Source organism: Lissotriton vulgaris, chromosome 11 (assembly GCF_964263255.1).
Source record: "Lissotriton vulgaris chromosome 11, aLisVul1.2, whole genome shotgun sequence".
Classification (NCBI taxonomy): Eukaryota; Metazoa; Chordata; class Amphibia; order Caudata; family Salamandridae; genus Lissotriton; species Lissotriton vulgaris.
Window position 1 is genome coordinate 834,806,347 of NC_141699.1, and position 26,827 is coordinate 834,833,173.

Below are 26,827 nucleotides of genomic sequence, written 5' to 3' on the forward strand. Positions count from 1 at the left end.
CACCACTGGAGTCAAGCTATCCTGGCTGAAGACGGCTGATAGCCAGAAAAAACGGTCCTAGGATGCTTGATTCCGGTCCAGGAAAGACATGGCTTGGCAGTTCGGGCTGGACTGTTCCCATGAGGCACAGGGTCAAGGCTGATTTGCATATGGCCATGTCTGAACTGGGGTGGTGTGGAGTGCAAAAAAACGATGGATTTAGGCCCAGATCTCTGTACTGGGGTGAATGTATGACATTGTTCTGCATTCTGTCCATCAACTGTTGTTTTGCATTTTGTCAACCCGAGTGGGATGGGTATGCTCAGACGTGAGTCCCACTTATGAATTGTCATTATTTGTTTTATTGATCTGAATTGTGTCTCATGTATTTTTAATGTATTATTGTTTTATTCTGAAAGATGTGTATCTTTCACTTTTTTAACCTTTTTATTAAATAAATTCTACATGAATGTTGCAGGTTGGAATCACGAGTTTATTAGTTCAACTAGTGCATAGATTTTTCTATCGTGTGGTTACGGGAATTTTTTTTTTTTGGGTTTAATACCCTATTTCCCCTGACTGTCCTAAGGGGTTCCTCTCTTTTTCTATAAACCTGTTAGTTATGTAGCTTCACTAAATACTTTAAGTGACTGGTTAGCTGTTATCCCAGATGTACTGATAATTCTTCATCATTTTTGTGTCCTAATGGGTACGTTGTGCGATATTCAATTATCATCCTTCAGGGCTCGACAAATCCACTTGCCTGCTCGCATTTGCGAGGGAGAATTGATTAGGACGAGCTATTTTTAGGTCCTACTCGCCCTTTCTGGCGAGTAGGAAGACAAACTAACTTTTGTCCTCTATGGGAATGGGCAATAAAGATGCCTTTAAATCTTGTTATCTTGTCATATTTGCTCCGTTTTCAGAGACTGAGGTCAAGTAGGTTGCAGTTAGGTCGAGGGGATTTTCCAAGGTACTAGACATGAAGGACTAGTACCATTTTCCAGATTTTTTTAGCCCTGATCCTTGACTCCAGGCGCCTGAGTTCTAGCACGCTATCACCCCCCCTCTCGCCTATCGGGATGGTGTCCAGTACACAAAATGATAACAGGTTGCTATTCTGGTCGTGCTGCGTCTTAAAATGTGGGGCCATGGGATACTGTTTATTGTTGTTTTTAATCGCCCTTAAATGTTCAAGGACCCTCTTCTTAGCTTTATGTATCATGCTCCCTATGTAGTATTTTTCACATGGGCATTTGAGGGCATAAACTGCATTGTCAATGTTACACAACACATGTTTGGGAATTACGAAAGGCTGACTCTTGGGGAACAGTCTGACCTTTTTGCAATTGCCGCTGTATTTGCATGCTTTGCACTTGCCACATACAAAAAATACTTGTATAGTACTCATTTTGTAGGCAGAGGTCACTAGAGTACGACAAATATTATCTTTGAGTGACTTTTCCTTCCTATACGTGATCTGAGGATAGTTTTCTACACAAGATGTGAGGTCTCTATTTATTTTAAGGACATTCCAGAATTTATCCAAGCCTTATCTCACTGGTTTACATTGTTTACTGTATGTCGTGATGAATTCAATTTTATTTTCTACATCATCCTTGATCCTATCTTTCTGTTTCAGTAGATCATTTCTTTCTCTTTTGTCTACTTCAGACATGCTTTGTTGATCATAGTCTGTGTGTACCCCCTCTCAGGGAATCTTTTCACCATTACTGTCTTTTCATTTTCGAATCCCTCTATGGTCCTGCAATTCCTTTTGGCTCTTAGTAGTTCGCCTAGGGGGATACTGTGTACCAGACTCTCTGGATGGCAACTCCTAGCATGTAACAGTCTATTCCCAGCTGTCTCTCTTCTAAACAGGTCACTGATAAACTGTTTACCTTTAACTGCAGTCTCAGATCTAGGAAGTCAATGGTTTCCTTGCTCAGTTGGCTGCTAAATTTTAGATTATGGTTGTTGTCATTCAGTGTCTTTACAAAGCGATTGGCTTGTTCACTACTCCCCTTCCAAATGCAGAAGATGTCATCAATAAATCTTATCCATACTGCCACATGTTCTTTATAGAGTTCCATTTTGCTGACAACCTGCTTCTCCCACCAGCCGAGGTAAAACCCTGCAAAGCTTGGGGCGAAACAGGTTCCCATCGCGGTACCAAGGGTTTGTCGATATGCCTGCTTGTCAAAGACAAAAAAGTTCTGAGTCACATAGACATACATCATGTCAATCAACATCTCTGTATTGAACAGATAGGCTAAAGATCTGTTCCTCAAAAAATGTCTGCATGCCTTTATTCCCAAATCATGTGGGATACAGGTATACAGGCTTTTAACGCCAAGGCATATTAGTATACAGCCATTGTCCTACTCAATGTTATTGATCCTTCTTAAAAAATCACACGTGTCTTTTATGAAAGAGGGTAGTTCCTGCACTAATGGCTGTAGATAGAAATCCACGTACCTAGACATGTAGACATGTTCTCGTAACAACTCCCCTTTGATGAAACTATTGGTCTCCCTGGAGGATTCATGTTGTCTTTGTTCAGTTTTGGGAGGAGGTACAAGGCTGATAACGTGGGGAAGTTGCATCTAAGAAATTCATATATTTCCCATTCTAGTAGGCCTTGTTCCCTCCATTCTCCTAGTTGGTCCTGATAAACTTTATTAGTGGCTTCATACTTTGCCCTGGTGGTGATTTCATATTTCTCTTTGTCATCTAACTGGCCTTTACTCTCTTTTAGATACATCTCTTTGGACATCACCACCACATTGCCCCCTTTATCTGATTTTTTGATGGCAATATTGGTATCGTTTGAAGTGATTGTATAGCCTCCATGTGTGCATTCATGATATTGTGGCCCCCATACTTTTTATGTTTTGGCAATTTGTTAAATTCTTGTATGACTCCCTTTTCTAAAACATCAATTGCTAGTTGGTAACCTGTGGCAGAAAATTAGATTTAGGCTTAAAGCCACTGTTATGGCTTAAACCCAGTATAATATTATCATTAACGCGGTTCTGGTAGGGGTCATGAATACATTCTGGATTCCCTTCCAATTCGTTCATGGTATGTAATAGTTCAATGTTCCCAATCCTGATATTGCTCAGTATCTCTTTGATATTAGATACCTTTGTGGCGAACCTTTTTTGAAACTTAATTTACGAGTGAATTGAAAAAGGTCAATTCTGCTTTGGGTATAGTTAAAATCAACAGTGGGACAAAATGATAACCCTAGGGAGAGCACTACATTTTCTGCAATATTAAAGTCCCAACCTTGAAGTTTGATTACTGTTTTTTTGTCCATCATTTTGATTTATTTTGCCCCCTTGTTCTGCTTCCCAGTGGGCTTTCCAAATCTTCTCTTGATGTTGCGTTTGCTTTTCCGTCTCAGCGATCATGTTCTCTGTAGCTTGAGGCACTCTGTTTGTGTTGGGCAGACATTCTACCCTGTGTCATTAGTGTAAAGTCATTTAATATTTTGGTTTTTACTTCAGTCTGTTTGGGAATCACATACACATCGCTTTCATTGTTATCACTTTCTCCCATTTCACTTAGCTCATCTGTGGGCTCTTGATCTTTTGAGCCTATTGTGGTTGTTTTTGCTTCCGGAGTCAGGCACCCTGGCTGTAGTCAGGCAACCTGGCTGCTGTGTCACACCTCTTCCAAGTGCCAGTTTGCCACAGTCTTTCCTGGCATATTTGACCAATATTCCCAGCATGATTGTAGAGCAGTTGTGACTCTTGCCTGTTCATTCATCAACTAACTTCAGTTCCTGATTATTGAATGTCGGGGTGATAAAAAACCTTCCGGCTCATGGGACATCTGGGATAGTAGCTAACCAGTCACTTAATGTATTTAGTGAAGCTGCATAACGAACAGAAACATGTAATATTTTATGATGTTTTTACTCTCACAACCTTGTTTTTTTTATTTCATTTGTGGCACTGATTATGCTGTTTTTTGCTCTTGATGTTTAATTGGTATCTCTTGTATATCTTTTGCCTCTCTCCTTACAAATATGGTGAGGAGAATGGAAGCATTTTGAGCGACTGGTAATGGATGCCGACGATTCACTATGACCAATAGAGATAATTGAAACCCATAGAAGACGCCAATACATACCTGGTCAATGAATGTTGAAAGTTGTACACCAACTGCAGTGCTGTGAACATTATGAAAGTTGAAGCAATGAAGCGAGAGACCGGTGAGAATGTGGGCACATATGATAATGAGCGCACTAGCGCTAGGAATACATTTTTACCCATAACTGTAAGGAAGGCAGGCACTTGGTAGAGTCTATGACAAAATGCCCACAAGGGCAGAATCGTAACACCCACTTCATACTATATATACGTTTTGGAATTCCTGTGAACTGACTGGATGAGACACTGCTTATTGGTTTGGAGATGTAGTAAGCAAAACCAGGATTTATTTTTCTGCCGTATGTTGCAGGCATGATAAAATAGAAATATGGGTTACCTGATGACGGGAGGGCGCATCAAACCCAGGCATGCTCGTATGCTCTATTATGGCAAGACGGCGAGATTGTGTTTACAACCGAGAACAATAAAGTTGTCTCAGGTTGAAAGAAAAAACTTTAGCGACGAATAGAGACATTCATGCGCGCGAAGTGATTGAAACCTAAACCAACTGCTGTCAAAAATTTTTGTCGCATAGTTGAAGGAATGTTTACTGCAGTGGCCACAACATTAATTGCCATCAATATGACGATAATATTAAATTTGTATATGGTAACATGTAATGGTTTTCTGTGATTAAATCGGTTTACACTGTCTATTATACTACAACAACAAGTGATGTTCATTTAAATCGCATTGCGCTGCAACTATGTTACTCGTGATCAAGGAGACTTGTTCTCCGAAATGCTTAGAGTTGCATTGGCTAAATAAACCTACTTGAAAGCATTTTGGGGCTGTAGTGTGTTGTTTTAAGAAGACCGAGGAGATGACACGGTTTCTTGTATAGATATATATGTTTGTGTATGAATATATATATGTGTGTGTGTGTGTATATATATATGTATATACATATGTGTGTGTATATATATATATGTGTGTGTGTATATATATATATATATACACACACACACACACACACACACACACACACACATATATATGTAAATTCACTGAAAAAAACAAAGGTTACAGAGACGTTATAATTAGCAATCAGAATTTTTTATTTTTATTTTGAAATTCGCTAAAAAAACAAAAGATACTGGGACATTTTAGTTAGGATCAGATTTCACTCATACAAAACCAGTGAAATTCTACAGATATAGTTTCCTGAGCTAACTATAACTTGCGTCGCTCCAATGCACTGCTTATGACCTAACATATTACATCACTCAAGACATGGTCAGCCACTTCACTGATGGCACCATCCAGTAAGTGTAAGCTTTTTGTAATAGTTTGATTGTCAAATATATGTATACTATGGTACTACAAAAGTTAAAGTAGTATACTAGATGTACTACTGAGTGATACTACTTTTAATGTATATCATGTTTTTGGCTGTGTGAATATGTATCCTTGTGAATATGGGTGAGTGAGTGGCTGTATGGGTGTATAAGTGGGTGTGTGAGTAGCTGTGTGGGTGAGTGAGAGGCTGTGTGAGTGGCTGTATTGGTGAGTGCGTGTGTGTGTATCAGTGGCTGTATGGGTGGGTGAGTGAGTGTGTAGTGACGGTATAGGTGAGTGAGTGGCTGTCTGAATGGCTGTATGAGTGAGTGACTGGGTGTAAGTGGCTGTATGGGTGAGTGAGTGGATGTTTGAGTAGGTGTTTCGTTCAGTGACTTTGTGGGTGAGGGACTGTATTGGACAGTGAGTGTCTGGCTTTATGGGTGAGTACAGGGATGTGTGGGTGCCTGTATGGATGTGTGAATGGGTATGTAAGTGGTTGTGTGAGTGAGTGTATAAGGGCTTGTATGGTGAGTGAGTGGCTGTGTTGAGAGAATGATTGGCTGAGTGAGTGGGTGTGTGACTTTGTAGGTAAGAGGGTGTGTGTATACCTGTATGGGTGTGTGTGTGGTTATGTGACTGGTTGTATGGACGAGTCACTGGTTGTATGAGTGGCTGTATGGGTGAGTGAGTGGGTATGTGAGTGTCTCTGGAGTGAGTGGATGTGTGAGTACTGGTATAGGTCTATGAATAGGTATGTCAGTGGTTGTACAGGTGTGTGAGTAGATGCACAAGATGTTGTATGTGGTCTGAGTAGGTGTTGGAGTGCTTTCGTGGATGATGCCATCAATGATGTCATTTGAGATGTCATCAGTGATGCCACTGACCATGTCATCAGTGATGTATTATATGAGGTCATAAGCAGTGCATTTCACGGGGGTAAGTTATCGTTAGCTGCTGTAACTATAACTACCCCTCCTGTTGCCTCCAGTAAGTCCCACACAGCAGGATTGCTGAGACATGGTTGGCCACGCCGCCTTTCTCCAACACTGCAAACATGCCTCCTGTTGCCCTACTGGTACCTCTCAGCAATCCCACTGTGAGGGGCTTACAGGAGTAACAGGGGGTCTTGTTTCCCCCTAAGGACCCTCACCAGCCACAGGGACTTCATCCCCCAACCAGCAGCACACCAAAAGGCGTGTTTGCAGAGTAGTAGAGAAAGGAGGCAGAGCCTCCGGCGAGTTGACAGCTTTATTTTATTTTTCTATTGACTTTCTTATGCTGGCTGACCTATACCCAGCGGGCAGGTTCATCACTGTGCAGGAGGCGTTTAGGGCATTTGGACCGGGACCGGGCCATTTTGACAGTACACCATGATAGCAGCTACGGCGAGGGAGACCTGGCCCTCGTTCCCTCACGCCCCAGAGCCTACACAAACAATGGTCTCCATGCTCTTTCTCTCTTCATGGCAGGGAGTCGCAAGTTCACCACACACTTTTATAGGGCACTCAGAATGGATAGGCAGGGGGCCCCACTGAGGGTGGAGGAAAATAAACAGCACCTCAGTGATGACCCCCTCACGGCTCTGGGACGGCAGAAAATACAGGGCAGGGTTCGAGAGGCGTCGATCAATGCCAGATTCAAGTTGGTGCATGATAATTACAAACATTTGACATATCTTTCTCCAGAGTCGCTGCATAAGATCTACCCCTATAGGGACTCAGGCTGTGTGTGTTGTAGAGAAGGGTCTGCAGATTTTCTGCATGTGGTGTGTAACTGTCCTGTTATCACAAAGGTTTGGTAGGAGGTGCTGGCGCAGCTTAATAGGGCAGCGGGCTGAGCTGTCCAGTGCGCCATTAAACCCTGTCGGCTGGGATTGCTTCCAAATAGAAGTAAGAGAAAGCTGAGAAGGAGGTTTATGATTTTTGGCTTCGAACTAGTGAAACGACTGATTACTATCAGATTGTTGAGCCCCAGGCCTCCTACAGTACAGGACTGGAGTATGGATATACTGCAGTGGGCGAGTGCAGAGGAAGTGCACATGAGGGCGGCCTATAGTTCAGGGCAAGATGGCATCCGTTGCGGATGAGTGAGTAGCGGACCCCCGGTGTCTCTCCCCTTTCCCTCTTTTGGTATAGACAGCGAGAGAGAAATGTGCTTGGAAAACAGTTGAAAATAACGGATGATTATACACGGCTCAAGAAGGCTAAAGAAGGAAAATAAGTTTTGTGGAATGCAGAAAGTGGTGGAAGAGTAGCTCTGGTGTAGCGGTAAAAACGCTGGACACAAGCAAAGGAGGAAGGAAAAAAAAGAGCTACTTATGGTGGTGCTGCTAAATGGCAGCGGTACGTGAGAAGAGGCGATTTCACAGCATGGATATCGGTCAACCACATCATACGGCAAGGATTTAAAAGAGGTTTTGATCAAAGGAGGAGGAAAAGGAAACTTTTTTCACTGAAGAAAAGGAGGATGGCTGGTCACAGCTGTGCACGACGATTCCCTGTCAGCTCTAGACGCTGATATGCCTCCCAAAACCGCCAGGGGTGGGAAAACAAGAGTAATGGTGGAGCCGGCTACCGGGAGCAGAGCTGCTGTACTCTGTGCAACACACAACTGTAGCAGTGGAAGGCTCAACAGGGCTTTTGGACGACGTGGGTCAAGGAGGTGAGCAGGGGGCTGACAGGGGGAAAAAAGTGCCTCAAATGTTTGCGGGGGAAATAAAAAAAAACTAATAGAACCCCACCTGGGCTTAAAGTGGACTTTAGGAATAAAAAGGAGGGCCCAAAGGAACAATCAAAAGACCAGCTGGTTAGTGATGATATGCACACCCATGTAAATGATGAAATACTGGAGAATATGGTATCAGGAGATAGAGGCATGGAAAAAGAGATTGATTTATTACAAGATAAAATGACGAGTGGAGCAGCTGGAGGGCTAGGGCCAATGACGATGGAAGATAAAGATAATGGGCTGGCAGAGAATATAGAGAGTGATTTGCTACAAAAGGGTGTGGAAAATACTGCCTCAATTGGACTCTCGGCTGACGGGATGGTGGAGGAGGTTGAGATTAGACAAGCGGGAGTAGATGGCTGCAGGGAGAGTGACTCGGGGGGGAACTTTTTTTTCCATATCAGAGCCCTCAGATACATCGGACGATGACTGCATTTTAGGGCAAAAGGCACGGTCTCAGGAAAGCTTATTAACGAGTGTTGGCAGTGATCAGATTAGTGTAAATTGGGACTTTGATAATGCTGATGTGTCCACGGTCCGAAAGAAGGAGGTAGCTAAGGAGGGAAATTTGTTAGCCGAAGAAGCTAATAATCTGTTGTGGGATGTATCAACTTCATTGGAGGTAACCCCTCAGGGATTGAGTACCAATGGTTGAGGTTTGGGAGGGGTTGAAGAAAGGCAAGATGGAGCAGTTTCATTGGAATCAATCTACCAGAGCATAATAGGTCATAGAATGGAAACTCAGTAGAAAACGCCAAAACACATACGGCATGTCGTAAATTGCAGAACACAGTCCGGAAGATTGCCAAGGTCTTTAATGAGTTTACGGATAGGATGAATGAGGTGGAGGCAAGGATATCCACGTTAGAGGATGAAGTGGTGGCTCAAAAGGCGACGCTGGATGCTATAAGTTCCCATAAAGATGACACACAGCTTAAGTGAGTAGATTTGGAAAATCGACTTTGAAGAAATAATTTAAGGATACTTGGAATACCTGAGGAAGTTGAGGGACGTGACGTCCGGAACTTTGTAGTCGAACTGTTTACAGAGGATTTTCCTGAACTTTCAATGTGGAATTGGGCTAATGAGATTCAAAGGGTGCATAATGTCCCCTTTAAACAAGTGAGGGCCAGAGCTGGGCAACCTGATGTTAGGCCAAAGGCAATATTGTATGTGTAGATCACTTTTGGGCGCGACAGGCGGTCTATGACCTCACAAGGCGTGATAAAAAGAGGCTGGGGAAGGGTCAACAGTTTTTTGTTAGACCTGATTACTGCCACTACACTGTGGAAAAAAGATGTCAGTTGTGGCAATTAATAACGCCGTATCAGGATAAGGGGGCGCAAGCATTTCTGTTAAATCCTGCTACATTGAAAATAATATGTAAGGGACCGACTTGCATTTTTACATCAGAGGTGCAAGCAAAGGAATACCTTCAATCTATTCAAAAATAGAGTAAGCGCAGGGTAATAACTTCTCTTTTCTTCAAAAATGGCCTCTTGTTAAAATGTATACTTTGGATCTTTTCTTTGCTCAATTATTATTTGAAAGGTATGGAGAGGGAAGGGGGATATTGGGCAGCAAACTACTTCACATCGCAGGGGCTATTAGCATATTTGGGAGGGGGAGGGGTGGAGGGAGAAATGGAGTTGGGGTGGATGGTAGGATGGGGAGGGGCACGGGGTGAGGGTGAAGGATGGGAGGGGTAGGGAGAGGTGTGTAAATAAAAAATAAATCCAGAACAAAGATGATATAAGTATGTGTATGCTAAGATTGATATGCAAGGTATCAGGCTGGGTCTTAGACTATGGCTAGCAGAGAGATAGCTTCCCGGGTACAGATTTGTTCATTTAATAATGTTAATAAAAGAAAGAGAGTAGCTGACGGTCTGCGGGTGATGAAACCAGATATTCTATGTGTGCAGGAAACACATATTCCCTGGGCAAATTGTATGGTAATAAAAGAGCTCGGATTTTCATTGATTATTGCTTCCCGACAACCAACTACGAATAGGGGAGTAGCTATACTTGCTCGATATGGATCTCTGCGACGAGGCGGGTGTTGTCAGATAAGTATGGTAGGTAGGCTATTGCAGAGGGTCAAGTAGGGGGTAGGAAGTTAGTAGTATGTACAATATATGGATCAAACCTGTATGAGGAATCAGTTCTAGAAGAGTTAAACGTGGAGCTAGCCCTTTGGGACACTCCCTTACTTTTATGTGGGGATTTTAATAAGCATATGTGTGAGAAGTTGGCCTGATGTATGATGTCCACAGTTCTGTGGGCACCTTGTATCAGTCCAAACAATCCCTTATGGTGGTGGTTGTAAAGTCAACCTTATAGACAAGCTATCCTAGGGGTAGCATGGACTAAGCAGTATTAGGCTAAACTCAAGAGGGCATGTGAAGCCAGCTGTTTTACCATATGCTGTCTTGCAATATCAAATGAAAGGACACCACACAAGTTATATATTATAAAAATATATGTATTTATTACTAGAATAATCCTCTGTACTCTTTATGAGTGCAGAGGCACAAGCGTTTAAACAAAAGCACAGTTAAACATTCAAAAGTTGCACAATTTTGGATAGGCCCGGTGGCCACTCAAACCATATACTAAAATAGTGGTATAAGTACCATCTCTCGAACAATGGTAAGGCCTAGAGCGTTGTGAATCGCTGGGACTACTCGGGACTAGCAGTGATGAAGTCGGTAGAGGCCCGCGGGACACGGTAGCAGTCCCTAAAGCACAAGCATGCACCAATGCAAAGTCAATGGCGCGTAAAAGTTATCGAGTTACTGTTTTGGAAGTCTTCCAACTGGAATAGAATTACCCCACTTTAAACTAGGACACTAGAGGTGTAAACCACTACAGGAGCACCGGTGTTAGGTCATTACCTCACCCACAGGAAGCGGGTGCATAGGTGCCAAAGTGTGTCTGGTTTTGTCGTGGAGATCTATGGAGCCTGGAGATGAAAATGCTGCAGGCGGCCAGGAGAAAAGAGTCCGGTTGGATCCAAGGGTGGATTGAAGATGTAGAGTACCTGAAAGCAGAGGGGACAGAGTCTGGGTCACTAGCCAGTGACCAGGATGGAACCAGGCAATGTCGGGCGCAATCAGGTGGTTGTCGTCAAGCTTGTCTCCGCTGCCACGTGGACTCTGGGGCATAGATGATCACCAGGAATGGAGCACGAGCTGTCCCATGAAGGCTCTCGCTGTCGGCGGTGTCGGCTTCTGGATCGGAATTAACAGGCCTTGGCAAATGCAACCCACGCAGGATTTGAAGATCGCTTCTTACTCGGACCAGCAAGGTCAGAGCGGTGGCTCCTTTTTAGGGGAGCGAGGGCCAGCCTGGAGCAACCAGACTAGCAGTGTAAATTTTAAGGTTCGTCGGTTCTGGGGCCACTAGCCAACGGGCAAGCGACCGGAACAAACGCGTCGAGCAGGAAAATGCAAAAGGGCCCCACGCAGCACTCGATGAGTGTGGAGGGGAGATCTTCGGTGCACAAGCTGCTCGGGGCTGGGGCTTCTCAAACCCCAATGCACAGCTTCGAGGGTGCCTCGGGAGCTGCACGGTCAGCACTTCGCAGTCTTTTCAAGATGGCCGGCTCCACGCTTCACATCGCATCCACGAGTCTCAGATTTTCTGGGACTGTGGATCGGGCTGTTAGAAGTCAGGGAAGCTGGGTCTTGTCGATCTCTGTCGCTCGAGTTCCGGCGGGAACTGCAACAAAGCAAACCGTTGGGCGCTGGATTGTGCCTGTTTGCACAGGGTGGTCATTCTTTGACCACAAGGGAGATTCTTCAGTCTTCCACGTCGAGTGGGATGTCGAAGGGTCCAGAGTTCTGTATCAAAGTTTCGTTCAGGATAATCTAATGCTCCTGGGCACAGCTCCTACCTTTATTCCAAATCAAGGGGCTGGATTACCTGCTAGGTCCCTCCTATGGGTGGGACCCAGGAAGGGGGTGGTTACACCCCTTTCCCTTTGTCCAGTTTCGCGCCAGAGCTGGGAATGGAGTTTCCCAGCACCGGTTTGAACTGGACTATGCATCGGAAGCCTTGTGCTCCCCAGGCAGTGTCTAGTTTCATTCAACCCTCCCTGCTACAATCCACTATCTCCTGTCTGGGGTGGTGTAACACCTCCCTGTGACAGGATACCATTTGTCCAGGCCTCCCCTGCCGGAGTTTCGGTCAGCAGCAGGAGGCCAGACTTGTGTCTGTGGCAGCAGTGTCCATTTTGTGATGCTGGGGCTTTGGTTAGATTTAACCGCGTCTAAGCAAAGTAACATGTCTTCTCCCTCTAGAAGGGTGGAATGCTACCCCCGTCGCCAGGACTGTTGAGGGGGTAGTATTCCAAAGCGAATGACACCTTACACGACATGTTTTGATAAAGCCAAACCAAAGTTAGCAAGTAACCGCAAGGATTATAATGCACTTAAGAGTATATGGTATGGCAATATCATGAAACAGCTAAGGGAGTTGGTCCCGACAGCTGCAGACAGGCTCAGCTCATGCTCGAGCACCATCTCACATAAAACCAAGCACTCTGCCTCCAGGATTGTTAAGGCCTGCCATAGGAGTGACTTATAGGTTTATATGTGTCCAGATATAGGTTTAGATATAGGTATACTATATCTAAGCAAGGGGTGATTACACCACCTTGCCCCAGCTGAGTGATCAGCCAGTTGTGTCTATTTGAATGGGCAGCCAGGGGTGGCAAAATATATGCTGCAGCCCCTGGTAGGCCTTGGATGCACCTATGCCCTGGGTACCTATAGTACACTGTACAGGGGCTGATAAGGGGTCCAGTACCAAATTGGTGATGTACCTAAAGTACATGTATGTGAATTTAGAGAGAGAACAGCAGGCTGTGGGTCTGATTAGCAGGCCCACAGCCACATTATGTCGAAAACCAGTGAAGCAAAAAGCAAAAATCTGGGGTGACCATAGGAAAGCAGACACTACTCTCCTACAATATGGAATGCCAGGCAAAGGAGCTAGAGACGAATAAATATAGAGGGCAAAAACCGAAGTTTTTGAAATACATTAAGAGAACTTATTAAGTACCATGGGCTAGTTAATGGGTGGCATACCCTGAAGTATCCAGATTCGAGATATACGTACTATTCGCATCCCCATCAAAAACTAGTTAGGTTGGATTATGTTTTTGCATCCAGGCTATTTATGGTGGGGGCCCTAATACAGGGGTGGCTTAGGATCACGGCGGATCATGGACCATTATTACGTGATTTTTACTCAATATTTCGAGAGAGAGTAGTGAGATCCTTCTCCTTTGATAGGAAGCTTTTATTGGATAGCTCTTTTGTAGAATATATTGAAAAATGGATTGAGCAATTTCTTGAAATTAACAGAGGGTCTACCAGTTGTAAGATGATATGGCATACTCTGAAAGCCGTGTGATTGTAGTTTTGACGTATTTACATGCTAAGGGTTCCAGTGCAATTGAGACTAACAGAGGGGATAGTGGGCATCTCTGTCGGGTACCTCTTTGTATCGGTATGGGCTCTGAGATGCGTCTGTTAACTTTGATGCAGGTTGTGGTTGTATTATAAAGTAAATGAATCCAATTAATAAACATGGGTGGTAACCCTATTCTCTGTAGTATTGTGAACATATATGTCCATTCCACGGAATCAAACGCTTTTGCCACGTCAAGTAGTGTAGAAGCTGAAGTAATAAATAATAAATGATTCCACACGTACAACCCTCTGTCAGCACATAAGATAGCAAAGTTTATTGGAGACCAACAAACAGCAGATTAACGTGCAGCACGGAGACCTCAGCAAAGTCACTGAATGTCCGTAGAGGTGACGTGTCTGACAGTTTTTATAGGCCTAAACCGCAAAGGATGCAGCATCATATCATACATAGCACAAATTAAGCATAGTTCATTTGACCAATTAGCAAGGGTCTAAACAGTTGTATACCATGTAAGGTCCGAACCATACTGTTGCTGACCACGTGACCCAAGTGGGTAGCTTCTGGGACTTTCCACTGTAATGTAAGATATAAGTCTGGTGCTTTTCCAGTTCTTAATTGCAACATAATAGTATTGACCAGAAACATATTGCAAAATGGGATATGCTGAAATGTAGGTGTACGTGCCTAAGCAAGCATCTTCCATTGCCACGTATGTCGTTTTTGAGCATATGTTGTAACCTTTAATTGGAATCTATATCCTGACTGTCTTGCATGTTGTAATGGTCGATTTTTCTGTTTGGATCAAGGCTTTAAGAAAATATTTACACAGAGATGTTTACCTGTAGTTGGAGAGGCAAAGATGGAATTTTTTTTTCCAGCTGCTTGTTGAACCTAGGACGTCCTTTTTCTAGTAAAATATGTATTTTGTGTTGCAGCATCTCAGTAAAGGAAATATGCTAACAGCCTTTTTTAGACTGGCATTGGTTCTAGGCTCCTTCATAGGTTCTGTAACATTTTGTCGACTGAAATGAATTAAAGAAGTAAAGGGACCATTGCTTTGAATGGGAGGCCGGGTTAATCCGTGACATCAGTCATTGGTGAAGCTCGCTCTGATTTCCCTCTTGGCACATATTACTCTATTTCCTCAGCTGTAACACATCGGTGGAGACACCAGCTTCTCTAAATCTTCTCTGCAATGGACCCATGCTTTGATTGGAAAACTTGGCATCAGACCTTCACTTTGAAATAACCTATCTAATAACCTATCTTAAGAGGAGCCCAGCACCAACACAACCATAATTGTAGGGGCACCGGGTGCTATGTGGGCTTTGAGAGAATCAGAACACCAACATTACCTCAGCAGTGAGTGTATTGCAAACACAAGGTGGCCCTTTAATAGGATGAATTGGATGGATAAGATACCTGCTTCAACCAGATACCCTCGACCCAAGTTATGCCTAACTGCTAAGCCTCCCAGTGTCAGAAAATCATCCCATTGACCGTCTGGATTCCTTCCATCACGGTCGCTCCCCCAGCTCCATGCTCTCGCGACGGAAGGCTCTCCTTGCTGCCTGCTTTGCCTGACCTGATTCCTGCAGCCTGCCACCTCGCTACAGCGCACCATTCAGCGCCTGGTATCGTTCTCGCCCACATTAATTTAATATAACTTGCATACAGCCACGTACTGCATAGCGGCTGAGTGATTTAACTTTGAAGCATTTAATATTTCTTTGGCAACATTGTATCGAGTTTGTTACCGGGCGGCCATTTCACAGTGTGTTTACCTCCACCCGTGTCTCCTCCCAGACCCCGCCTCCCAGCTGACCCTCCCACGCTCCGCCCCCTCCACCATCCATTTATGGCCAATGTCCCCACGCGCAGCGTCCACGCGCTACGGCCACGCCGAAGGTGCGCCAAAGGTAAGCCCGTCTACGCCCGTCCGCGCCTGGACCGCGCCCAGCGCCAGACCCCCTGCCCCTCGCGCCGCCCAGCCCCCCCGCTTTACCTACGATGCCGCCACCCTCCTAGCCCTTAACCCCGGTCGCGCCCCCAACTGCGTCCAAGCCGCTCCTGGACACACCCATGGACCTTTCTCCTGCTACTCCTGCAAATTCATCGGCACCGACAACATCTCCGCCACGACCACAACACAGATTCCTGACCCCAACCACCTACAGTGCATCCTCCTCAACACCCGCTCGGTCCACAGACACGCCATTGACCTATGGAATCTACTAGACACCATCTCTCCAGACGTCGCCTTCCTAACAGAAACTTGGATGAACGCTTCCTCCGCCCCAGACATCACCATTGCCATCCCTGAAGACTATAAGATCACACGCAAGGACCGCACCAACCATACAGGAGGTGGAATCGCTATCGTCCATAAGAAATCCATCCGCATCTCAACCAGCTCTGACGCCAACCTCGCCAACTCCGAACACCTTCACTTCCAGATCCACATCGACCCCAAGACCACTCTCAGAGGCACCCTCCTCTACAGACCACCAGGACCCCGCGCAAAATTCAGTGAAGACATCACGGACTTCATCACCCCACACGCGCTCCCCTCCAAAGACTACATCCTTCTGGGAGACCTCAACTTTCACCTTGAAAAGATCAACAACCGCAACACCGCCACCCTCTTAGACAACCTCGCCAACCTCGGACTTAAACAAATAGTCACTTCCTCCACCCACATCGCAGGTCACACACTCGACCCCATCTTCACCTCCAGCAATCATGTCTCCTTCAGCCACACTACGGATCTCCTCTGGACTGACCACAGCTGCGTTCACTTCACCTACAACAAGCCGAAACCCATCAACCACCTCCAACCAACTCTGCAAAGAAACTGGAACAAAATCACCACGGACCAGATCTCCGCATCGCTCCTTCTAAACACCCCAGCCCACTCTTCTAACGCAAACGAAGCCGCCGCCAACCTCACCCTATGGTTATCCAACACCGCCGACACCTTAGCACCACTGAAAAAACGTCAAAGCAAACCTGGCAGCAAAAAGGCCTCATGGTTCAACGATGATCTTAAGAAGTCCAAGAAACTCTGCCGCTCCCTTGAAAAGGCATGGAAAAAAGACCCAACCACTAGCACCAAGGACGCCTTCAAAAACGCCACCCGCACTCACCACCAACTAATCCGAAAGGCCAAGAAAACAGCATTCAAGGATCGACTTGACAACAACGCCCACAACAGCAAGGAACTTTTCAACATCGTCAAGGAATTTACCAATCCCTCAGCCAACTCCAACGACATCACCCCCTCTCAAGCCCTCTGCGACTCCCTAGCCTCATTCTTCCACAACAAGATTGCAGACATCCACAACAGCTTCGACAACCAACCCGGAGACTAACCCACCCGACCATTTGCTGAACATTCTCCCCCCGTGAACACCCTTAACAACTGGAACCCAATCTCCACTGAGGACACAATCCGCCTGATGAATTCCATCCACTCAGGATCCCCCACAGACCCTTGTCCTCACCACATCTTCAACAAAGCAGACTCCATAATAGCACCGCACCTCCGAGACGTCATCAACTACTCCTTCAACTCCGCCACCTTCCCGGAAGACTGGAAACACGCCAAACTCACCGCCCTTCTGAAAAAACCCACAGCGGACCCCACCGAACTCAAAAATTACCGCCCCATCTCGCTCCTTCCATTCCCGGCCAAAGTCATCGAGAAAGCTGTCAACAACCAGCTCGCCGCCTTCCTCAAAGCCAACAAACCCCTCGACTCCTCACAATCTGGCTTCCGAGCAAAACACAGCACTGAGACCGCCCTCATCGCAGCAACAGACGACATTCGAACTCTACTGGACAATGGAGACACAGTCGCCCTCATCCTCCTCGACCTCTCTGCAGCATTCGACACAGTCTGCCACAGCACCCTTTTACAACGCCTCAATAACATCGGAATCCAAGGAAAAGCACTTGAATGGATCACCTCGTTCCTCACCGGAAGAACCCAGAGAGTCCGCCTCCCACCATTCAAGTCCGAGGCCACTGAAGTCATCTGTGGCGTACCACAAGGATCCTCACTCAGCCCCACCCTCTTCAACGTATACATGAGCCCCCTCGCGGCCATCGCCCGCCAACACAACCTCAACATCATCTCTTACGCGGATGACACTCAACTAATCCTTTCTCTCACCAATGACCCCAGCACCGCCAAAACTAACCTACACGAAGGAATGAAAGAAGTTGCCGAATGGATGAAACAAAGCCGTCTGAAACTTAACTCAGACAAAACAGAAGTCCTCATCTTAGGGACATCCCCCTCTGCATGGGACGACTCCTGGTGGCCGGAAGCCCTCGGAAAAGCACCCATCCCGACAGACCACGCACGGAACCTGGGCGTCATCCTGGATTCTTCACTCTCAATGAACAGACAAGTCAGCGCCGTATCCTCTTCCTGCTTCAACATTCTTCGCATGCTCAGAAAAACATTTCGCTGGATCCCCACCGAAACAAGGAAAACAGTCACCCATGCTCTGGTCATGAGCCGACTGGACTACGGAAACACCCTCTACGCAGGCACTACCGCTAAACTCCAGAAGAAACTCCAACGAATCCAAAACGCCTCAGCCAGGACCATATTAGATATCCCACGCAACGAACACATCTCTGGTCACCTTAAAGACCTCCACTGGCTACCCGTCAATAAGAGGATCACTTTCCGACTGCTAACCCACGCACACAAATCACTCTACGACATCGGACCAGAATGCCTCAACTCACGACTGTCCTTCTACACCCCCTCCCGCCAACTACGTTCTTCCAGCCAAGCCCTCGCCACTGTACCTCGCAATAACAAGACCACCATGGGAGGCAGATCCTTCTCATACCTGGCTGCTAAAACATGGACCTCACTCCCCGCTTACCTTCGCCTTACCCAGAGCCACCTAGCATTCAGAAAGCAACTTAAAACGTGGATATTTGACAAGTAAACCTCCTCCCCTGTCTAAGCGCCTTGAGACCCTCTGGGTATGTAGTGCGCTATACAAATTCTCTGACTTGACTTGACTTGACATTAGTGAGAGATCCTCTACCACTTGTGAGGCCTGTTTTACTTACTTGACAAGAGGCAACCTCCAGAGGTGGTTCGGTTCAGCAAGCTTTATTTGGTTTGTGTAGCTAACAGAAAAGCAACAAAAGTACGCATACAAACAATTAAATCCAATTTCACTGATAAAATCTTAATTAATTACTACATTAAAATCTGTTATAAACAGTTAAAAATAAACAATACTTTTTCTCATGTGAATTGATTTTAAAATGAATGTCGCAACTGAAAAACAAATCTCTGGATTTCTTAGTGCAAACAATAGGCTCATGGCTGCATTAGTTGTTTTTACATTTTGTTTCTTGAACAAGGGTTTTAGATAAACAAGTCTATAGTTCAGATATAAATCACACAAAAGTAGAATGTGCCTAATGCTCTGTTTAGTACTCATCACATTGGCATAAAGTGACAGGCCATGTTTTCATTTCTGGGAACGCAACTAAATGGTGAACAATACCCAATCTCATCCTTGTTTGTGCAAACGATGCGAGGGTCTTGTAACTAATGACAAATAGCTTTGGAAGCCATCAGTATCTACAGTCTACTGGTAAAACAGGTATGTGGTTTGTTTCTCAACCATTCTCATCCTACACTCATTTTTATCAGCCAAAAATGTTTTCTTTATCTCCTTTTCAGACAGGCCTATCACATCAGTTGGGCTTTCCCGGATCTTGATCATAAATAAATCTCTGTTAACACCTGCGATATATTTTAACTAGGTGATCGACCAATTGCAGGCAATCCTGGACAATAATTTTGGGGAATTTTGTCTCCTCTTTAGACCAAATTTATCTCCAGAGCATTAGAGGTCTCAAAGCGATCAGATCCGACAGGTGTCCTAGCCCAACTCCACGGTGTATTAACTCAGAAGATGCAGATGTAGGCAGGCATAAGAGTTTTATTAAGAAGGAATTTTCCTCTAATTGCAATTCCTGACTGGTATTGTGGCCTCACACCCTGGCGCCATATAATACAATAGAGGCACATCTAGCTTTCTAGATGTCTATCATGTCCTTGATACGTCGTTCTCCCAGTTTGGATGCAAACTGTAAGGCCCCATGCACGCTCTTTGACATCTTTGCAAGGACATTAGACAATTCAGAAGACCACAATTACCTTTACCAGAAAAAGTTAACCCCAGATAACAGAAATTGTCAACGGTTTCCACTCTCGCACCATCTATAAAACAAGCATTTGCAATGCAATTGGTCTCGCATTTACGCAAGTTTGACGAATTGGCATTGTGGATGACAATGGCTTTTATTTATGTTTCAAAAACTCAAACAGAAATGAAAGGTAATGTCATTTACAATAAAAATTGCTGAAGCGCCCACAAATGTGAGACCTATTGCATTGCAAAGGCGTGTTTTTTAGAGGTTCGGCTGAAAAGGGTGGGAGCTATCTTTTTATGTTTTGCAAAGCTGGGATAGTTGGCACCTGTTATAAGAAAGCAATTTAATTAACAGGCATGCAACTGGCTTTAACAATGGCATTTTATGTATGTTCTTATTGCCTTTTCTGTAATTCTGTGCTAAGGAGAGAAGGAAAAAGCAAAAAAAGAGAAGTCTACGTCAGACAAAACTCTTTCCCAATGGCTGGCCACCATTTAGCATAAATGGTGACGCCGGCCAATGGGAAGAAGGGCGGGGCTTAAAGCCAGATACATGAAAGCCCTCAAAAACATAAAATCTCGCCAGCGAGACTGCGAATGTGCGCAGCCCACGCATGCAAGACCTAAAAAAGGTTTTGATTTCCTGGATTTTATACCACATACCATAGTATGTTTTGGCCTTATTAATTACCAACTTCCTTCCAGTAATAAAATCTGTGAACCTATCTATTAATCGCTGTAGGCCAACCAGAGTTCTAGATGAAAGCACTGCATCATCTGCATAAAGCAGAGCCTGTACGGCCTGGCCTGCGGCTTGGGGGGGGCATCCCCCTGCACCAACTTAAGAACTGCGTCAACTTCCTTTATAAATAGGGTAAAAAGCAATGGCGCTAAGATGCAGCCTTGGCAGATGCCACGTTTGACCTTAAAATTTGGTGTACATTCACCCTGTTGGCCATACCGGGCTCTAGTTGTTAATTTCTCATATAACCTTGCAAGAAAATAAATAATAGACTCCGGGGCACCGATATTAAGTAAAACTGGCCAGAGAATGGCATGATCCACCAGGTCAAAAGCACTACTAAGATCAGCAAAGCATAAAAGTAGGCTCAGTTGTTTAGCACATGTAAATTTGCCCACTGAAAGCTCTAGATTAATACATTGCTCAATCATACCTAACCCTTTTCTAAAACCATATTGAGCCTGTGATAAAATCCCATTCTCTGTTACCCACTCCTCCAATCTTACTAATAAAACTCTGCTCATCATCTTTACTGAGGAGTCCAAAAGGGAAATTGGACGATCATTTTTAGCTTCTGATTTATTCCCCTTTTTGTTAATGGGGATAATAACTGATTTGCCCCAAGTAAGAGGGGCACCCTCGATAACTGCAGCGTTAAAAACTCTAGTGAGTATCGGGACCCATAGATCTGGCACAGTTTTATAAACATCTATGGGGACACTATGTGGGCCCAGGGCTTTTCCTCCTTTGCTACCCCTAATTCCACCTCACCAGGTGTGATATTTAGGGGGATAATAGGCCATGTACAGTCTATTGGACTAGAATTTTTAAAAACCTAGAGATCATAATCATGTGGATTAATAATGCTAAAATTGATGATAATACAATCACCTTGCAGCGACTTTTCTAAGGGGCCAATCCAGCGTACTCTTCTAGTAAAGAGTATCTGGTCACCGCTACCCACTGGGTAGCCACAATTCTTGTTTAACTAGTGTACCACTTTATTTTTTAAAGTATAATCCAATTCCATTTGGCCCGGCTCAAGCTGAGGTACATTCACCAAAACTGCCACATATGGGCAGCATTTAGGGAGTAAATATGTTGACATACCAGTGCTTCCCTTAGGGACCCCCATCTCATCTTGTTTATTTGGATTCATGATCAACTGGGCCCATTGTCACCCTTGCATTCCCTTATAGAACATCGACATGACTTGAAGATCAAAAGATGATGACTGGCTGGTGCAGCATGCATGGCTGTTAGCTGAGCATGTCATGGCAAATACTTCTAAGTGTACATTGTGGAGGAGGGAGGGATGGAGTAGGGATTGGATTCAAGAATAGAATCTGTTTTCCCTGTTGTCATTATTGTTATTATTATATTATTTAGGATGTTGGTTTAGCTGTTTGAAGATGAACAGAACAAAGAAAAACAACTGCACTGCTGATATAAGCGAGAGTAACTCGTTCTTACGAGTAATGACCCTGTATATACTCACGGGATATTTCTTAACAATATTGGAGATATTTTACTTGTAATCCCCGGAAATGTACATGTGCGCCCTTATCCTGGACGTAATGGAAGCAGTGTACATTGTATGAATATGACAGTGACCATTTTGTTTGTGTTACTATGTGAAAATGTCAGTGTGTTTCACACTTTCGACGATCTGTGTCTCTCATAAAAAATCTGCATTCTATGTGCCATGTACAATTAACAATATTAAGTCACTCTTTTAAAAATACTTAGCCGTATGAAAATGGTAATCTGAACATTTAAAAAATTAAAATATTTGCTATTTCCAAGTTCCTGCGTGCCAACATATGATTCAACACACTTCAATAGGGGAAAAATGTTTTTTTTAAATGATTATCCTATGTGACATTCATTCAACTACACATTTTAGAGGACTGCCTAAAATACAGATAATATGGATATGAAAAGACTCATTAAACATTAGACATGACAGACTAAAAAATTTGAGTGTGGTTGTAGAACCCTACTGTGCAGTGAAATCTTGGTGATGGTCAGCAAACCACAGTTTGTGTCACAGTGCTGTTTTTTTAGTAAGTTCTAAGTCACTTTTTTCAGGTGGACAGGATTCATCTGAAAAATGTTTTTCTTTTGGCCAAGATCAATTTTTGTCAGTATGCCTGATCACAAGGCCCCAGATTTTAACATTGCAAGCAGCTCTTTGGGCTATTCATGTTTGAAAATTGGGCAGGCTGCAGAAGTGTTGGTGAGTGGAGCTGGCTTATAATAAAGGGTTTTTGAGGTGGGTGGTTAGTCCTACACTGGAAGATTATCAGGCCAGAGTTGTGGCTGCAGCAGTTTATGATTCTTGGGTATGTGTTTAAGAGAATGTTTGTGCCTAGTGTAACTCTGAAAGCTTTCTACTTCTTCTTGGAGGTTAAACTGCTGCTGAGTATTTGGTGACAAAAGGTGCATTGTACTTGCAGTCACGTATTGAGTCCCTTTCCACTTCCTCTGGATGATATTTATTTTTTATGCTATCTTGTACCAGAAATTTCTTGGTCCCTTTAGATTTTTCAGCCTATTGTAAACACAGAAATATTCGGTCCCAGTGGGTCTCTTGGGTTTTTTGTCCAACCCAGGACTTTGTTAAACAAGAGATAAAGACTGGCAAAATGCAGCCAGTTCCAGCAGCTCATGTTACTGCGAGAAATATAATGGGTGTAGACATGCTATAAGGATTCCATCTAGGTTTGCCATCCTCTGATTGTCAAAATGTGTAATATTACTCCATTTTCTCCCGTCTTGGATTGTAATTTGGTCACTGTCTTAAATTCAGATGTTCCATCCATTCAGCTGTGCCTTTGTTCCTGACATACATTCATCCTCCTTCTGTATTCTTTAGCTGTCTGTAACCTTACTTGCTTGTCTTCCTGAGTGCTGATTCACTTGGTAGACACAGACAAAATGCTTTGCTAGGCAAAAACACCAGTATTCTTCCCACCGTTTTTCTCACCAGTTACTGTTACTAACATGTTGTGACCAAATAGCTGTCTTGTCCCTTTATAAGGTTCTGAGGGTCAACTCCCTGACAGAGGAGTGTTCAGTTGACTTGCAAACATTAGTTTTAACTGAAATAACATTCTTCTCAACTCTCTGCTTTTGTTTTTTTCTTTTAGAGACCTCGTTTCTCAAGTGAAATTCGTTGGATTATCTGAGCATGTGGAAAATTGCAAAGTTTTGTTTCAGGAGAAGGTTCCCTCTGGGTTGTACATGGACCCCTATCAGCTGTCATCTCTTCAGGAGCACAACATTACTGAGGTATGAACATCCTGAGATAATGTTTATGGACTGCAGGCTTGTAGATGACCAGAGAGCTACAGAACCAAAACTTAAGGCTTGAATGGGCTTGCAGATTTGCACTGTATCTTTAGAGACTGGAACTGTGATATAAAGCACTTGTCATATGGCTTAAAGCCTTCCTTGATTGTCACAAGGAAACAGTCTTTCACATCCGTGAGTCACATCTGGTACTTCAGCAGTTATGTTTACAATGTAATTTCCATATATTAATCACACAGAAACGTTAGAAGCCTTATTGTCCTATAACATAAGGGGTATGGCTTGAAATGCAAGTATGCAGCTAAATCAGAAGGAAGGGACACTCAAGAGTCCCATGAATGACTTCTGTTTTGGAAAGAGACACCTTTTGAGTTTGTTTCTGAAAAGTACTTGGTTGTGAAATACCCAAAGAGAAAGAAACAGTGAGTTCTGCATGGCCTAAGCCATTCAAAGATCTAGAAGGAATACATTGCACCAATATTTTCCTGTAGAAAGGTGTACCTGCTCTTGTGAAAATCATGGTATCTTTTAGGTGGTACTGAGTGTTTTCCATTCAGTGGGTAATGCTACAAGAAGCAAGTGGAGTGATTCAGTGGCTGGCTCAACTCCACTCCACCCATGAGCGTGCATTCTCTTACCTCAGCAGTCGGAAAATGAGAATGAGATACTGTGACACGCCAATGTGTATCAGTTGAAAACATTATGGGTTAACAATACAAAGCTGTCCTCTACACTGGTTCTTTAAAGATATCCAAAATAAGGGAAGAATTTGCTGAAACACTACGAGTGGAAATGTTCTGACTTCATGCTTGCTGTGACATGTGGCTCCAGGATGAAATCTGGACAAAAAAGACTGATGTTGTGTACCCAGGAAGCAGTAGTATCACACACAGCACGGTTGGCAGACAAAAGGCATGGTTATCAGAGGTTTATTTTAGAACCAGCCACCAATACATTGTACTTGTATGTTTATGTTTGAATCAACTCTTGCCAGTGTAACTTACAAATGCCAAGCCTGGTGCAGAAATTGTTAGGGGCAGATGTTAACATTACTACTAACTGTGTATAATTTGCAGAAATATGTGTTGACAGTAAAGCAATGGAGGAATTCAACTATTAAACAAATAGGTGCGAGAACGTTGCAGAATGTAGAATTCAACCCTTAATTTTGACTTCAATGGAGAAAGCAGGACAGCTAATGTTAACTCAGAAAGCCTTGATTGACGCAATGCTTGATCAAGATGGAATGACTGCATAAAAGGAGATAGGCAGTCAAGAAGGATTAAGGCTGTGATTTTCCCCCACCCCCACCCTGAGATTTATGTAGCGCAAACTTGACCCGAAGTTATCAGAACACTTTAAATGAGCACCAGTTGCGTTACAGACGGACACATTAATTTTTGTTGGGCACAGGAAGATTAAGTGAATTGCCCAGAATTACAGAATGTTGAGCGTCCCTGCCAATACTCGAACCCTTTTCACCAGCTTCGAGGTCATCGGCTCTAGCATTAAGGCCACATCCTCGCCCCAACTTCCTAATTCTGACCGCAACTTTGTACATTAAGCTATCCAGCATGGTAATCACTTTGAAGGAATTCTTCAAATTTGAGGTCCAGACTTCAATGAGTGAATTTTCTTTTTTACTCTTGTGAGAGTGATTTGGGATCCCCAGCAGTGTATCAGTCACTCAATGAAGTCTGATTGCAAGTTCCACGTGATCCACTTTCTCTTGAGAGTTCTCCCATTTTATTGGAGAAGTGTGGCTCAGCGGTTAGAGGCGGCAGACCTGGAAGCTGAGATCGGCCCTGGACCAGGGTTCAATTCCCCGCCTCGGCGGGTCTTGGGCTCAAAAATTCCACGGACTCGATAATTCTCGCTCCGGTGCCTTCTCGACTCATGGGTTCACACTCTGTGACTCTGGGCAATAGCTTGCTTAATCTCCACAACGGCCCCTCGCGGCGGGATGCCTGGCTTTCACCTTGTGGCTACCCTGCCGGGGTTATCTCACAGGGGAATACCAGGACGGGTTCCCTAAGCAAGCGCCGGGAAACCCTTTGTGGGTAGCTGTGCGCTATATAAGCTCAAATACATTTACATTTATTAGGGAGGTCATAGTGAAAAAGCAATACATTTCTATTGCGGTGTTAACTTTTTGTGGGAATATTTTTGGAATGGGCCAGGGAGAAAGGGCATGGGGAAGTATATTAAGACTTGTACCTGTGGACGATGACTTTGCCATGGTTGTCTGTGGGGACATTTGTGGAAGTGTCTAAGTAGAAATACTTCTAGCGAATTATTTCGTCATTTGCTTTATTGATGAGAATGCTAATACCATAGTGTTGTGGTCCCTTGGTAGAGTGAGATACTTGAGTGTAGGTGGCAAATTTGCTTTTTTCTTCAACTATACTGATGGTCCTTCATTAGTCGGGAGCCGATGGAGCCAAGTTTAGGTTCAGGCTAATGGGCCAGAGTGTATTCAGCTGTGTGAGAGGAGGGTTCATTACTCATGTTGAGGATGGTTTCTTTCAGTGACTCAAAATTATGTTTGAATACAACAATGTTAATATGGTTTGCTTAGTTAATTTTCACTTGCAAATATTTAGTTTGGATTGAGAATAGCAACTCTTGGAGTCATAGGCAATATCTGACCTCCAGTAATTGCAGATTTGAGGAATATGTATAATGATGCGATTACTTACTGGTAAAAGTCATGACAATGAGTCCTGCTCGTCCTCATCCTTGCCTTATCTAGGGTGACTCAATTCTGGAGAAATTCACCTGTAAGCCTTACTGAAAGAGGAGGTAAAAGACGACCATCACCCTTAAATAATTCCTGTACTACAAGAAAGGAAATAAATTACATTCTTATTAGGACATTTTTTCTTCAGCCCTCATTCTAGGCTATATTGAGCAGTAAGGAGAAAACTGCATCAAATTACAGCCAAACAAATGGAATTTACCCAAGCGATACATAGCAGAATGGAG

The 26,827-nt window shown here is 44.1% G+C and overlaps 1 protein-coding gene across 4 annotated transcripts in view; it reads left to right on the forward strand.

The window, feature by feature from the left end:
* The window catches only part of PIGX (phosphatidylinositol glycan anchor biosynthesis class X), a 513,668-nt gene that overhangs the window by 73,752 nt on the left and 413,089 nt on the right, over positions 1-26,827 (forward strand). For all 4 annotated transcript variants that reach the window (XM_086943952.1, XM_086943950.1, XM_086943953.1 and 1 more), the window contains exon 4: positions 23,680-23,821. In XM_086943952.1, the coding sequence (XP_086800078.1) occupies positions 23,680-23,821 (142 nt within the window). The remainder of the gene's footprint in view (positions 1-23,679; positions 23,822-26,827) is intronic.